This window comes from Hakea prostrata, chromosome 11 (assembly GCF_041222555.1).
Source record: "Hakea prostrata isolate BN-2017 chromosome 11, UWA_Hpros_2, whole genome shotgun sequence".
NCBI classification, from domain to species: domain Eukaryota; kingdom Viridiplantae; phylum Streptophyta; class Magnoliopsida; order Proteales; family Proteaceae; genus Hakea; species Hakea prostrata.
In genome coordinates this window covers 17,444,459-17,457,030 of record NC_142610.1, presented here as the reverse complement: position 1 = coordinate 17,457,030, position 12,572 = coordinate 17,444,459, and the positions used below count along the sequence as shown (strand labels likewise).

The following is a 12,572-nucleotide window of genomic DNA, read 5'->3' as shown; positions in this document are numbered from 1 at the left end:
CTCCACATCTTTTTTACCACTTGTCTTGCAAGGTATTAAATTTATGTTACCCGGAGGGATCAAGGTTGGAATTGTTGGGCGAACAGGAAGTGGTAGATCCACTTTCATACAAACTCTATTTTGTATGGTTGAATCTGCAAGTGATCAAATTTTGATAGGTGATATCAACATTTCCGAGATCAGTCTCCATGACTTGTGATCTAGATTGAGTATTATCCCACAAGATCCAACAACGTTATGAAGGACTCTAAGAAGTAATCTTGACCTACTTGAAGAATGCACTGATGAACAAATCTAGGAAGTAGGACTTCTTATCGGATGAATCATATGTACCAATGACAAATGATGTATATATTTATTTTTATGGGAAGATTTCCACAAAAACAATCATCTCGCAACTATAGTTGGGTCTCATATTTCTATGACTGATTTTTTTTTCATGTCCTCCTTATTTTTATTTCTATTCAATTTTGAAATTCTTTACACTATGATATTGAAATATTTGAGTTGGTGCTGGCATTCAATCGATGTACTAGGGTAAGAAAATAATTCACCACTTATACTTTGCTTGTATTACTTAAAGGTTGAAGGATGGGGGAGACCAGGAAAATTAGTCCTTGAACAAAGACATGCAAGAGCCATTAAAAGATAAATTTTAGCTTCTTTTCCAATAGAACTATTGATTAAGAAGTGCACATTGCGTATTTTCGATCTGACCATCATATATATATATACAATGAAAGATTAAATGAACATATGGGAAAGATTGTTTTGATTCTATTGCCAAACATATATTATAAAATTCCATTGCCAATACATTAAGAACACCAAAAAAATATTATTCAACAGAACATCATCAATGGCTGAAAAAATACCAGAAGAAGAAAAGATAAAAGGAAATATAAATTAACTCCCACTCTGGGACTTCCGAAGTTTTAACTGTTCTGGAGTAGCTGCTGATTTTGAGAACTGACTCATTTGTGTTACTTCTCTAACATTGATAGAAGAGATGTGTTTAATCTTTTCCCAGTCTTCTCCACCTTCTTTCACTCTGTCATTGAAGTTCTTTGACATCACTACTGTGAGTTCTTCAAGGGTTCTTAGATGTCTCAACCCATCTGGAAGCATTTTCAACTGATAGATCATTTTGATATTTAAAAACCTCAACATAGGCAATGCTCCCTTTTCCACCATCCATAGCTGTAATCTTAGTAAACAAACAAGTGATAATGACTCAAGTTTTGGAAATCCTCCTGCAGAGCAAGTCATTTTATCTCCATTGAATGAGTACCAATCCAAGGTGAGGTTCCTCAAGTTGGGTAGCTTCTCGAGCTTTACCATCGGATCATCTGTTAGATGCAATGAGTCCAAGCGTAGACTGGTGAGGTTTGGTGGGAAATCATTATGTTCAGGTAGCTTCTTCATAGCCCCAATTAACACCATGTCATATAGATGCAAATGGATTGAAAATGAAGGGAGAAGCAGGGGAGACCAATCATGCTGTTCTAGCCATAGAACTCGAAGTTTCACCAATCTTGCTATTGCCCAATACAGTGATCCAAGTCCATATGATCCCTTGAGTGCTCCATTTCTCCGGATCCGCAGCTCTCTAAGATTGATCAGCATGTCAAGGCCACCCATTATCCAACCACTTACATGAAGCCATAAGGTTTGGAGATTTCTCAGCAGTTTGATGGGTGGTGGAGAATGAGTAGTGTCAACAATGAACTCATCTTTGATCAAATAATCATGAACATTAATGCAGATAAGATGTCTCAATTGATCTAGTTTCAATATTGCAATGGGTAAGCACTCAACTTTGGTATGATATAGATCTAATGTTTGTAGGTTTCGGAGGTTACCTACCCAAGATGGAAGAATCTGAATATTTGTTCTTCGTAAACTCAGGTATTTTAAAAGGGTGAGCTTTTCAATTTCCCTGGGTAGGGTTGAAATCCCTGGAATTCCCTCTAGATCCAATACCCTTAGTAGTTCAAACTTTCCATTGATCGAACGTGGATATTCAGTAAAACACAGGAATGAGTGGAGAAGATCTTGGTTGCTATTCCTTGGAGGGGGAGATTGTTGAGCTTTCATATGGAAAGGAGAAGTAATATTGTCATGATCATACATACCATTTCTAGGGTGGAATGCTAGTCGACGATAGCCTTTTGAAGATTCCAAACAGTCACTTCGAGAAATGTTGAGAAATTTATCTTTCTTGGCTACTGAAATTGCCATATCTCGAAGCAGACCATGAACACAACATGTTTCAGGTGTTCCATTAGATCTCCATTTCACAACTTGAATCATGTTTCTTTGGATTAGCTCTGCAATGCAATCAGCAGCCACATCTTCCATGGTTTTATCCACTCGTGATTGTAGAAATCCCTCGGCAGCCCATAAGCGAACCAATTTATCACAATGGATCTCATAACCATCTGGAAATAGACAGAAATAAAGGAAACAAGACTTCAAGAAATAAGGTAATTCAGTGTAACTCATAGCTAATACCTTTTGGCAATTACTTGATTCTTGATTCCCATGCCAGTTCACACTCTCAAGAAACTTTGTCCACACTGCAACTGTCTTCCCTTTTGTAGATAAAAGACCTCCCAATACAACAATGGAAAGTGGAAATCCATCAGACTTGGCAACAATCTTCTTTGCTAGATCCTGAACATCTTTGGGTAGATTTGCTTCTTCACTTCCAAAGACTGTTCTTGTGAAGAGTTTAAGACTCATTACTTCATTCAAACTAGGTAGCTTGTAAGGATTGCTTAATGGGTTTGCATGCTTGGATACTTGTTCATCACGAGTGGTGAGCAACACTCGACTTCTTCTGCCCTTCTGAGGTAGAGGAAGGGCTCTCTTTAAGCTATCCCAAGCTTCTTGCCTCCACAAATTGTCAAACACAATCAGGTAATTCCTGTTTTTCAGTTTGTTGTGAAGAATCATCTCCAATTTTCCCTCTTTCCACTGCAAGTCCTGTTTCTCCACATCTGTCAGCTCCACAACCTGTTCTAACATGGCCTGCTGAAGATCTCCTATTCTAAAATCTCTTGAAACATAAACCCAAACAAAGCAATCAAAATGTCTTCTAATATCCCTTCTGATATAAACTTTTCTAGCAAGAGTAGTCTTACCTGATCCTCCCATTCCTAAGACTGAAACAACACCAAGCTTTCCTTGAGGTTCATCTCTCATCAGGATCTCTGCTACCTCATCAGATTCATTCTGGAAATCCATAATATTTCCTTTGTGAACAACGGGATATCTCCTTCCATTAATGGCCGGACATTCTTGTGAAGTTTCCTCATCATTTAAAGATTGAATGCCATACCTCAACCTATCAAATGCAAGCTTGTTGAACTTTTTTTTGCTCTCTTCAATTTGCCTTCCTAATTTGTGTAGAGTAATGACTTTGTTGGGTAATCCTTTAATCTTCCAAACAACACTTCGCAGTCGTTTTTTCAACACTTTGTCCAAGAACACATCAATGAGATCTTCAACCTCTAAACCCAAATCTCTAATCTGGCTTACCCATTCTTTAACTTCTTCATTTTCTTGGGATCTTATATCTGCATTCCTCAAAGGAGGACTGATCAATATCAGTTCTCTATGGAGAGATTCAACCTCTTTCTCCACTCCTTCAAGCAAACGAGCCTCATCTGCAAGCAACATTCCCAGTTTCTGTATAAGAGCCATGACAACAATCTCTGCCATTTTTTCAACTTTCTGATGGATCTCAGAGCTTCTCTGTTCCAACTCTCTGGTCTGTTTCTCTTTTTCCTGATCTTTTGGAATCCTTTTGTTTATGATTTACTTGAGAATCTTTGACGTGGGACTCCAACACCTATTGGCCTATTGTGATGAAACCTTTAATTTTTCCAATTTAAAAATAGAAATGGTGGGAAGTGCTCTTAACATGTTTCCCTGTTCGGTATAGTCTAAAGGAAGTTTTGACTCTTGTATTTCTATATTGGTCATTATTCATGCTAGACCATACCGATCTCATTAAAATAAGATAGAGATTTGTATTCCTCTCATACCTCTTCATCACACATTATGAGAGACCCATCTTTGAATCCTAATAAAAAAAAAAAAAATCAAAGGTAAGCCTTTTAGTGGGCCTCACTTCTAATATACGGTAGCAAAGTGTGAGGAACGGATAGACTCTGATAGACTCTGCAAAACTAAGGTTTAAAACCAAGACAACCAATTCTTGCACTTCACCTACTCTCTTTTTTTTTTCCTCTCAAAAATCAAAATGGTTTTGAAAATAGAAAAATAGAAATATAATAACTTAAAAACTAAGGTTTAGGGTCTGTTTGGTTACATGAGTCTGGAAATTTAAAATCTATGGAGTCATAATTCATAAAATTAACTGTTTAGTTGTGCAATGAAATTTGTGGATTCATCCTAAAAAACTGTTTGGTCGACATGATTTTTATGAATACGTAAAGGTTTAGCGTTTTTATAGAGATTTCATCCCCCCATACCCATAAATCTACAAAATTAATTTTTTAGTGTAAAAAGATGAATCTCTACATTTCATGAATCCATGGATTTTTACAACCAAACGGGTATAAATTTCGCATTCATGAATCCGAAGATTTGGAATTGACCAAAAAAAAAAAATGATTCATTAGGCCTATTTGGTTCATGAACCAAATAACTCAAATCTCGATCGAATGCCTAATGAATCATCGTGTTGAACATAAGGATGCAAACCCAATGAAAAAAATGTTAAAAGATGTAAATATAATTTTTATTTTTTTTAATAATAGTGTAAAAGAAATATCGCATATCCAAATTGTTCAATAAGCGTGGATGTGCTTCTAGTAAAATTGAGCTAGCCTTGTCTGTAGAGGCAGTAAGTCCAAAGTGGTCATGAGTTCAAACCTTTGAATTCTCCATACCATCTTTCTTCTCTTCAGGCTTGTAGGCCCCATTTGATGATGACCGAGAAGAAAAATAAATTGTTCAAATAAATAAGAACCGACCAAATAAACCAAAGCCGAACCGCTTTACATTACCCACCCCGGACTTGGAGCTTCAATTCCCAAACTTTCCCTCCACGCTCCGCTATCTTAACAGACATCGGCACCAACCATGACTCTCTTCGCATATAAATTGTTAGCAGTGGCTTAGATATTTTCTCTCTTTCTAAAACCCTAAAAATTCTACTAGGGTTTTGGCAGCTCCAGCATACCTCGAACTTTTTGGACTTCACTGCAACTGGTCGAGATGGGGAAGAAACCAGTTCAACAGGTTTGAGTTTCTTTTCTCTTCCTTTGGCTTGCGTTTGTTGATTAGTGAATAGTGATTTCTAAAGTAAGTATTACTTGCAGGTTGCTAAAGTTGTCTCTTCTAATCCACCTGCGAAATCAGCAAAGAAAGGTAGTAGCTTTTACACTTAATAAGCAGTTTCGTTGTTCCTGAAGTGTTTTATGGTGATAAATTAATGTTTGGGTGGTTTTCTTTTGTTTCGTTTTTAGGTAAGAGGAATGCCAAGGATAACTTGGATAAACTGGTGAGTGCCAAGAAGCAGAAGATAGCTGAGCAAGTTCTTTTGAAGAAACAGAACAGAAACGTTAAGACAAAAAAGAAGGATGACCCAACTAGCTCAGAGGATATTTCGGAATCCGGAGAGGAGGTCTGTTCTGGTGTTCTTCTAATCTCGGTTTTGTTATATCTCCGCCTGTTTTATTGCCTTTCTTTTGTTTTATCTATCGTAGTTCCATATCAGTATACTCATGTTCAAGATACCCTCAGTTAAAATATGCAGATAAAATTTAATATTTTCTGGTTCTTTTCCCTTATCTTTTACTCATTTTTTATTTTATTTCTAAATTCCAGTGGTTTTAGTTACAGTTTAGAATGTAGCGTGCTAAGTGATTTCATTGCAACTGTTGATATTTTATTATTTTCTTAGGAAATTGAGGCAGAGGTTAATGAATTGCCGGCTAAGACTATAAATGGGGATGCAGTAGCTTCTGAGGAGAAAGATGAATCCAGTGATGGTTTTGATTCAGATGACAGTGCAGATGAGGATGATGTGAGTTTTGGTCTGAATTTTTATATTTTCTCAGCACCTGAAAATTGGTTGAAGTTGTGCCTCAAACAAACAAGTTGCCTGCTGCTGCAGTCAGATGTGGAAGATGTCACTATTGTGTCACATTTTCAATTATAAAATGATTTTCCCTTCTGAGCGTAGGAGGAATAAATGTTCTGTGAATATCTAGCAACATGGACGATTTATATCTCTTCTTTTAGAGTAGGGTGGGGTTAGGGTCAGGGTTTATGTAGTGGTTGAATGAATATAATATGGCTTTTACTAATGTCAAATCTTCACATTACATTGGGAACTACTGAGCATTGGTTATGTCTACTTGTGAGATACATCACCAAAAGGGGCTTCTTTGCTTAGGAACAAGTCTTTGAATGGCTTGTATACAGGGCCAAGGCCCTTGGGGGCTTCTGATGTAATATGCCACTTGGGAAATACCCTTTTCATCTCTTCAATAATTTTTTATATTGTTTTCTGTTTAGAAGCTTTGTCATTTAGCTTGGCCAATTTCAATGCAGGAGGCACCACCTGCGAAGCTGTCTAATACCAATGCTAAAGCACCCAAGGACAGCAGTATTTCTGATGATGGTTCATCTGAGGAGGAAAGTGAGGAAGAAGAGGAAGAAGAGGAAGAGGAACCTGCTGATACTCCAAAAAATAATGTAAGCTTGTCAAGCTTGATATTTTACTAAATTGATAATTCAAATCTGCAAAATTTTGTGATGCTCGATGGGATTTTTTTCCCTAAAAAAATTATGGCAACTCGCTCTGCAGTTGTCAACAAAAGCATCAACTGAAAGCAATAATTCTGATGACTCTTCTGATGAGGAGAACAGTGAGGAGGAGCAACCAGCTAAGACCCCAAAGAACAATGTAAGCAGTTTTTTCAACATATTTTGCGCTTGATTTCATATAACTACCTTTTCTTTCTCAAAGATTAAATGGAAGGGGTAGTGAATCCATGTTACTGGTATAAATTCAATACCGCTTAGGGTCTGATCATACTTTTCCAGCTTCATCCAAACCCCACAGACTCCATCCTTCATTGTTTGTTCATCCATATAGAGCTGCTTTTATTCACCAATATCAGAATAATGCTACTGCCAATGGGCCATCATAGAGAGTGAATAGTTGATCCTTTATTTTTATCTAATACTGGGTTTATAGTCTTATTGAGATGACATGGATCCGTATTTATTTTCTAGTACAAATTAAAAGGAAGGTTGTGCTATAAGACATGGGTTTCACAATGTGTGGTCCAGTTTGTATGGTGATCTTCATAGGACTTGCCTGGGTCCAACTTGAGATCACTTCAGTAGGAGATTGGAAGACTTTATTCACAGAAAATTTGATGACATTTATTTGCTTTGTTGGTGACTGTTTTCTTCCAAGAGGTAAGGCCTAGTAATTGAATGCAGAGAAAAGTTTGTGTGGGTAGTGTGAAATATCGACTAGAAAAAGAAATAGAAAAAGTTAATATGAAGTCACTGACATAATTGATGCTTAATGTTCCAATGCTATGTGCATTGAATTTCATTGGCTATCACAAAATTTTGAAAAAATTATTACTTTTTGGAGTCTTGGGGAATCCTATGAATGGATACTTATTCTTTAATGCTTTTAATGCTTATCATTTTGGCTAATGGATGATCATGCACAATTTCTGCATCAAGCAAGATGGTGATGAAGAAATTATAGATGCTGCAACACTAAAGGGTGGAAAAATTAAGCAAGCTTATAAAAATTTGGGAAGAAAGTGGTGCTTTTGAATAGTTTACTTATTCGTGTTATGCAAGATTGCAAGCCATCTTGGTGGTATTCTGCATAATTTTAAGTACTGAACTCTTTCCGAAACTTTTGCAGCGCGTAACCTCGGCCGACCCAAATGTTCAAACCACTGGGTCAAAAACATTGTTTGCGGGGAACCTATCTTTCAGTATCGAAAAGACTGATGTGTATGTACCCAGTGTAGCAGTTGTGGTTGCAGTCTTTCTGTCTCATATTTTTTTTCACATATTCATCTTCTTTTTTAAAGGGAAGAGTTCTTCAAAGATGTTGGTGAAATTGTTGATGTCCGTTTTTCATCAAACAACGAAGGGAAATTTAGGGGATTTGGCCATGTTGAATTTGCCACTGAAGCAGAAGCAAAGAAGGTAAGTGTTTGCTCTCAACCGCCACCAACAAAAGGTGTAACTTGATTATGTTTTAACTGGTCAATATCTGGTTTGGTTATCAGGAAGTTTTTCCTCGTATAATTTTTAGGGCTGGTCAATGTATCTCTGCTCTGAAGTTATGGCCATAAATTGCGGGTTCATATTATTTAACTCTCAGAAAGATATATGTGTGATGGCGTGTCGTCTGTATGTGAAGGGGAATGTGTGCCAATTTTTTTTCTTTTACTTTATTGGCTGTTCACATTTTTCTCCTCTGGTCATGTGAAGTTTGAGACTTCATGTGGTATCTGGCATTTCTTTAATTTTGTTATTTGAATGTTGATTTGGTTTGTGCTTTGGCAACTGCATTTCTGTGTCATAGTTTTGTGCTTATACAGTAGTGTTGAGTCTAATTGGTTGGTTAGGATAGGTTAGTAGCCAATTGGCACACATATAACTAGAGGGTCTGTGAGGTATGTCATACTGGTTGGCTTTTTTGAGCAGAATTGATTAGTTTACTAACATATAAAGCATCAACCTACCCTGAGAACATGGATGATTCAGTGATCTTATACCTCAAGTTTCTAGTAGAAGAATAAGGACTGGTGTTCTAGTCAAGCCTCACTTGAAAGGCTAGTTGAACTCATCACAGTCTAGTGACTGATATTTATACAATGATGATACAAAGTTACTCATTTTCTCAAAAATGTGGCCTATTTGCTGATGAGCTGATTGGCCTTTATAAAGGGTATAGTTGTGAAATGAACTGAAACATGATAGTGACTTGGAAATTCTGAAAGATGGCATCCTTGAAAAATGAATTAATATCTCTTCTTTTGTTTACTTGGTGGTCTTCAGCATTGCCATTAAGGATACCTGCTGTCTTCAATCATCACAGGCTTTCTTTTAACAGCAGTTTTGGTGTGTTCAGTTGGACCCATCTATTGAAGATTAATGCTCTATTCTGCAAAAATAGTCCTGATTTCCGAATATCCCAAAATCTTTGGACACTTTAAATATTGATAATAACTTATTAAATTTGCATTGATAGCAGAGATTATTTTTTCAATGAATCTTAGAAATGGAAGGTAATGGGTTGTTAGATTGTAAAGATAGGCTACTTTAAATGCTTTTTCTATCTCACCTTAAACATTGTGCTATTTCAGTGTAGTAACTAATATTGGTCTTATAACTTTGTTAACGGTTTCTTTACCTTTGCAGGCTGTTGAACTGAATGGTCAAGACTTATTGGGTCGGCCTGTCAAACTTGAAATTGCTCGAGAGAAGGGCTCTTATACCCCACAAAACAGGTATTTTGGCTCTTCATACCACCATTGTCTTCATACTTCGTAAAGAATAGTTTCAGCTGCATTTGACCTTGTCATTTTACAGCAAAGAGAGCAACTCAAACCAAAAAGGAGGTAAAGGCCGGACTATATTTGTACGTGGTTTTGATACATCTAGTGGAGAGGATCAGGTATAGTCTTGTAACATATTAACCACAGCTATGTTTGTTGGATGAGTTGATTGAGTTCTCATTCCCACATTTTATGTTGAGCTACAGATTCGGAGTGCATTAGAAGAGCATTTTGAGTCCTGTGGAGAAATTTCAAGGGTGTCTATTCCAAAGGATTTTGAAACTGGTGGTCCTAAGGGGTAAGCACATTTATCTTTGGCCTATTGATTTTTTCTTCCTTCTCTGGTTTTCCGTTGTAAGGCCTGCATGGATGCTTCTGAATCATCTCTCTCTCTCTCTCTCTCTCTCTCTCTCTCTCTCTCCAGTTTGTATGTTCCCCCTTTTCTTTCCCCTGCATAGGTATATACTCCCAGGGTAGTTTGCGTAATCTGCATTTGCCTGCATGATATTACTTGCTACCTAATCATCTCTGTGTAGGAGTTCATGTTATGAAACCCAACATCGTTATTGCACATGTTGTGCCTCTTAAGATGTTATATAAATAAATATTCACTTCTAGTTTCTGTTTAGATGCTATATTCTGTGGACACCAAAACACAACTCTGTCCTTTCAATTAGCTTATGTGGACTAAATGGCAACTTGATATTCATTTCAAGAGATCAATGTTTCTTAATTGCATTAAAGGAATGTAGTAATTGTGGGAGATGGAAAAGTGAAGAATATAGGCCCCTGTCTTGATTGGTGAGGGGAGTGAGAACAAATGAACCAAATGTTCCCATGCTGATCATCTTAGGCTTAATTGGTCACTTGACATAGTTCCTTCTGCTCCATTACAGCTATGCCAAAATCATACAGAATAGGATTTCTTGCTTGGTTAAATCATAGAAACAGCCTATGGGCGTGGGTCTTGGATGCAGATAAATGCTCTTTCCTGTATTTTGTAACGATTTGTTTAATTTTTCATGTACAGGATTGCTTATATTGACTTCCCGAATGAGGATAGTTTTTCGAAGGCTCTAGAACTTAATGGATGTGAACTTGGAGGTTGTTCATTAGCAGTGGAAGAAGCAAAGCCAAGGGCTGATAATCGTAGTGGTGGCGGTGGCAGTGGAAGGGGTGGTCGTGGCAGGAGTGGTGGTAGAGATGGCGGTGGTCGATTTGGTGGTCGTGGCAGGAGTGGTGGTAGAGATGGCGGTGGTCGATTTGGTGGTCGGCGTGGCGGTGGTGGCAGAGGAGGTCGTTCAGGAGGGGGCAGGGGACATGGAGCACGTGGTTCAGGTTAGACATTCTTAATTTTATCTTGGATTCTAAAACATGGATCATAATATGTTGTATGCTGGTATGGATTTAGCCGAGTTATCACTACCTTAGTTTTAGGTGTGGTTAACTTACCAAGTACCAATATGATATTCCGTAATTAAACATGTCTTGCAGCTGAGCACTCACACGAACTCAGTGGACTTGTGCACATTGTTCTCATGTGTTTTATTAAAATGCTTCTGGAATTGTTTATAAATGTGACTTTGAATAATGTAGAGATTTGTTCAGCAAACTAAGGGTAAATCTTCAATTTATATGGGATAAACCAAAAATTTGTCAATATGGCTATCCAGGGTATTCAATGTCTTCCCTGGTTGGACTGCCAAATAATTTTGTCCTTTCAAAAAGGGAAAAAAGAAAAATAAAGAGAAACCGGGAGATGCTTCATCCAGTGGGTGATGAGAACAGTTTCTAACCTTGCCCTCTGTTTACCTTTTTCCTTGTATGAAATGACTACACTTCCCTTAAATTGACAATTCTTTGATCTATGTGCATCCTTGAGTCTTTTTCCATATTCTCTGCTCAGTTTAAGAGTAGCAGTATGTTTTTGGTCTCTTAGAGCTTCCCCTTTGGTTGATCCATAATTGGATAGTTAGATTTCTGCTAGTGTTTTTGTAAGAGGGGCATGTCAAGAGACATCTCTTGACAGCTGCCTATGGGTGCTTTATATCTCCATTAATGCTCAATCATACCCTACTTGTGTTACAATGAGCAGGTTAATTTTTTTCAATTTTTCTCCTTTCACCTATTCAGTGTTTGAAATTGCACATTCAGCATCCATTGTTTGCTTGTTGAGATTCAGTGGATAAAAATCCACCAGGACTGCCCCTTTGCCCCCTTTCTTGCCCATACCTTTGTGGCTGGTCTGTCATTCAATGTACATGCCCATTCATGATTAATTTAGGTTAGTTTGATAGTGAGTGATATAAATACAACCGCCCTGCTTTCTTCTCTGTGTTAGTTGCATTCGAGTTGGATGAATGAGGTCCTTTGTGGGGTCTGGTGATCCCATTTGTTCTTTTAATCATATAATGACTTGTAAATACAGGGAAATGACATTTTAATCATACATGTACTTACTTTTTGTTCCTTCACCCATTTTTTTTCCCAAAGAAACTTGGGAACACTTTCCAACTTTTAAAATTAATCGCATCATTGGAGTGAATGTTCTGCTGCGTCTAAAGAAACACCGTCTTTGCGTTTAGTCTTGTGCATTTTTGGTGACCTTACAGCCTACTTCTATCTGCACTTAAATTTGCTTGTGTGTTTTTGTTTTGTGCTTCATGTATGTTCTTATCAGTTCTCTTTCTGCTGTGCAAATGCAGGGAATAGGAAGAGATTTGATGATTAGGAGAGCACAGAAGGATTTTGAACTTATACCTTCTGGCTTTTTCTCCATATTTTGATGCATTATGTTTGAATATTGTGTTTTTATTCAAGTTAGTACATGTAATCAGTGATCTTCATTGCTAAACATGATAAATTTGTATGAGATAATTTATGATAGAGTAAATCCTTTATTCTCGTCAGTCTCTGATATCTTCTGTCAGTAAATAGTTTATTGAGTTTTCAAAATGCCGTCAATTGTCTGATACCATTTTAGGAGGG

General features: G+C 37.3%; 2 protein-coding genes across 3 annotated transcripts; one reads left to right on the top strand and one right to left on the bottom strand.

Moving 5' to 3' along the window:
* Nucleotides 1–883: 883 nt before the first annotated feature.
* On the bottom strand, nt 884–3,768 carry LOC149000474 (putative disease resistance RPP13-like protein 3). The gene has a single exon (XM_089139172.1). It carries the CDS (start codon nt 3,724–3,726, stop codon nt 907–909), a length of 2,820 nt encoding a protein of 939 aa, XP_088995298.1. The 5' UTR covers nt 3,727–3,768; the 3' UTR covers nt 884–906.
* Nucleotides 3,769–5,145: 1,377 nt separating this feature from the next.
* Nucleotides 5,146–12,485, top strand: LOC149000473 (uncharacterized). Of its 2 annotated transcripts, XM_089140315.1 has the most exons (13): nt 5,146–5,274; nt 5,355–5,403; nt 5,502–5,659; nt 5,939–6,061; nt 6,592–6,735; nt 6,848–6,946; nt 7,937–8,028; nt 8,109–8,226; nt 9,448–9,536; nt 9,619–9,703; nt 9,791–9,882; nt 10,615–10,922; nt 12,290–12,485. In XM_089140315.1, the coding sequence occupies exons 1-13, from the start codon at nt 5,251–5,253 to the stop codon at nt 12,313–12,315; spliced, it is 1,407 nt and encodes a 468-aa protein (XP_088996441.1). In that variant the 5' UTR covers nt 5,146–5,250; the 3' UTR covers nt 12,316–12,485. The 2 variants fall into 2 exon arrangements, with proteins under 2 accessions (XP_088996441.1, XP_088996442.1); XM_089140316.1 differs by lacking the exon at nt 12,290–12,485 and having other exon boundaries at nt 5,149–5,274; nt 10,615–10,927.
* Nucleotides 12,486–12,572: the final 87 nt, after the last annotated feature.

Bases quoted from the DNA above. Each gene is read 5' to 3' on its own strand.
- LOC149000474 (XM_089139172.1), bottom strand. From the start codon at position 3,726: ATGGCAGAGATTGTTGTCATGGCTCTTATACAGAAACTGGGAATGTTG.
- LOC149000473 (XM_089140315.1), top strand. From the start codon at position 5,251: ATGGGGAAGAAACCAGTTCAACAG. The intron at 8,029-8,108 runs GTATGTACCCAG...TCTTTTTTAAAG, and splicing joins AGTATCGAAAAGACTGATGT to GGAAGAGTTCTTCAAAGATG. The intron at 8,227-9,447 runs GTAAGTGTTTGC...TTACCTTTGCAG, and splicing joins CTGAAGCAGAAGCAAAGAAG to GCTGTTGAACTGAATGGTCA.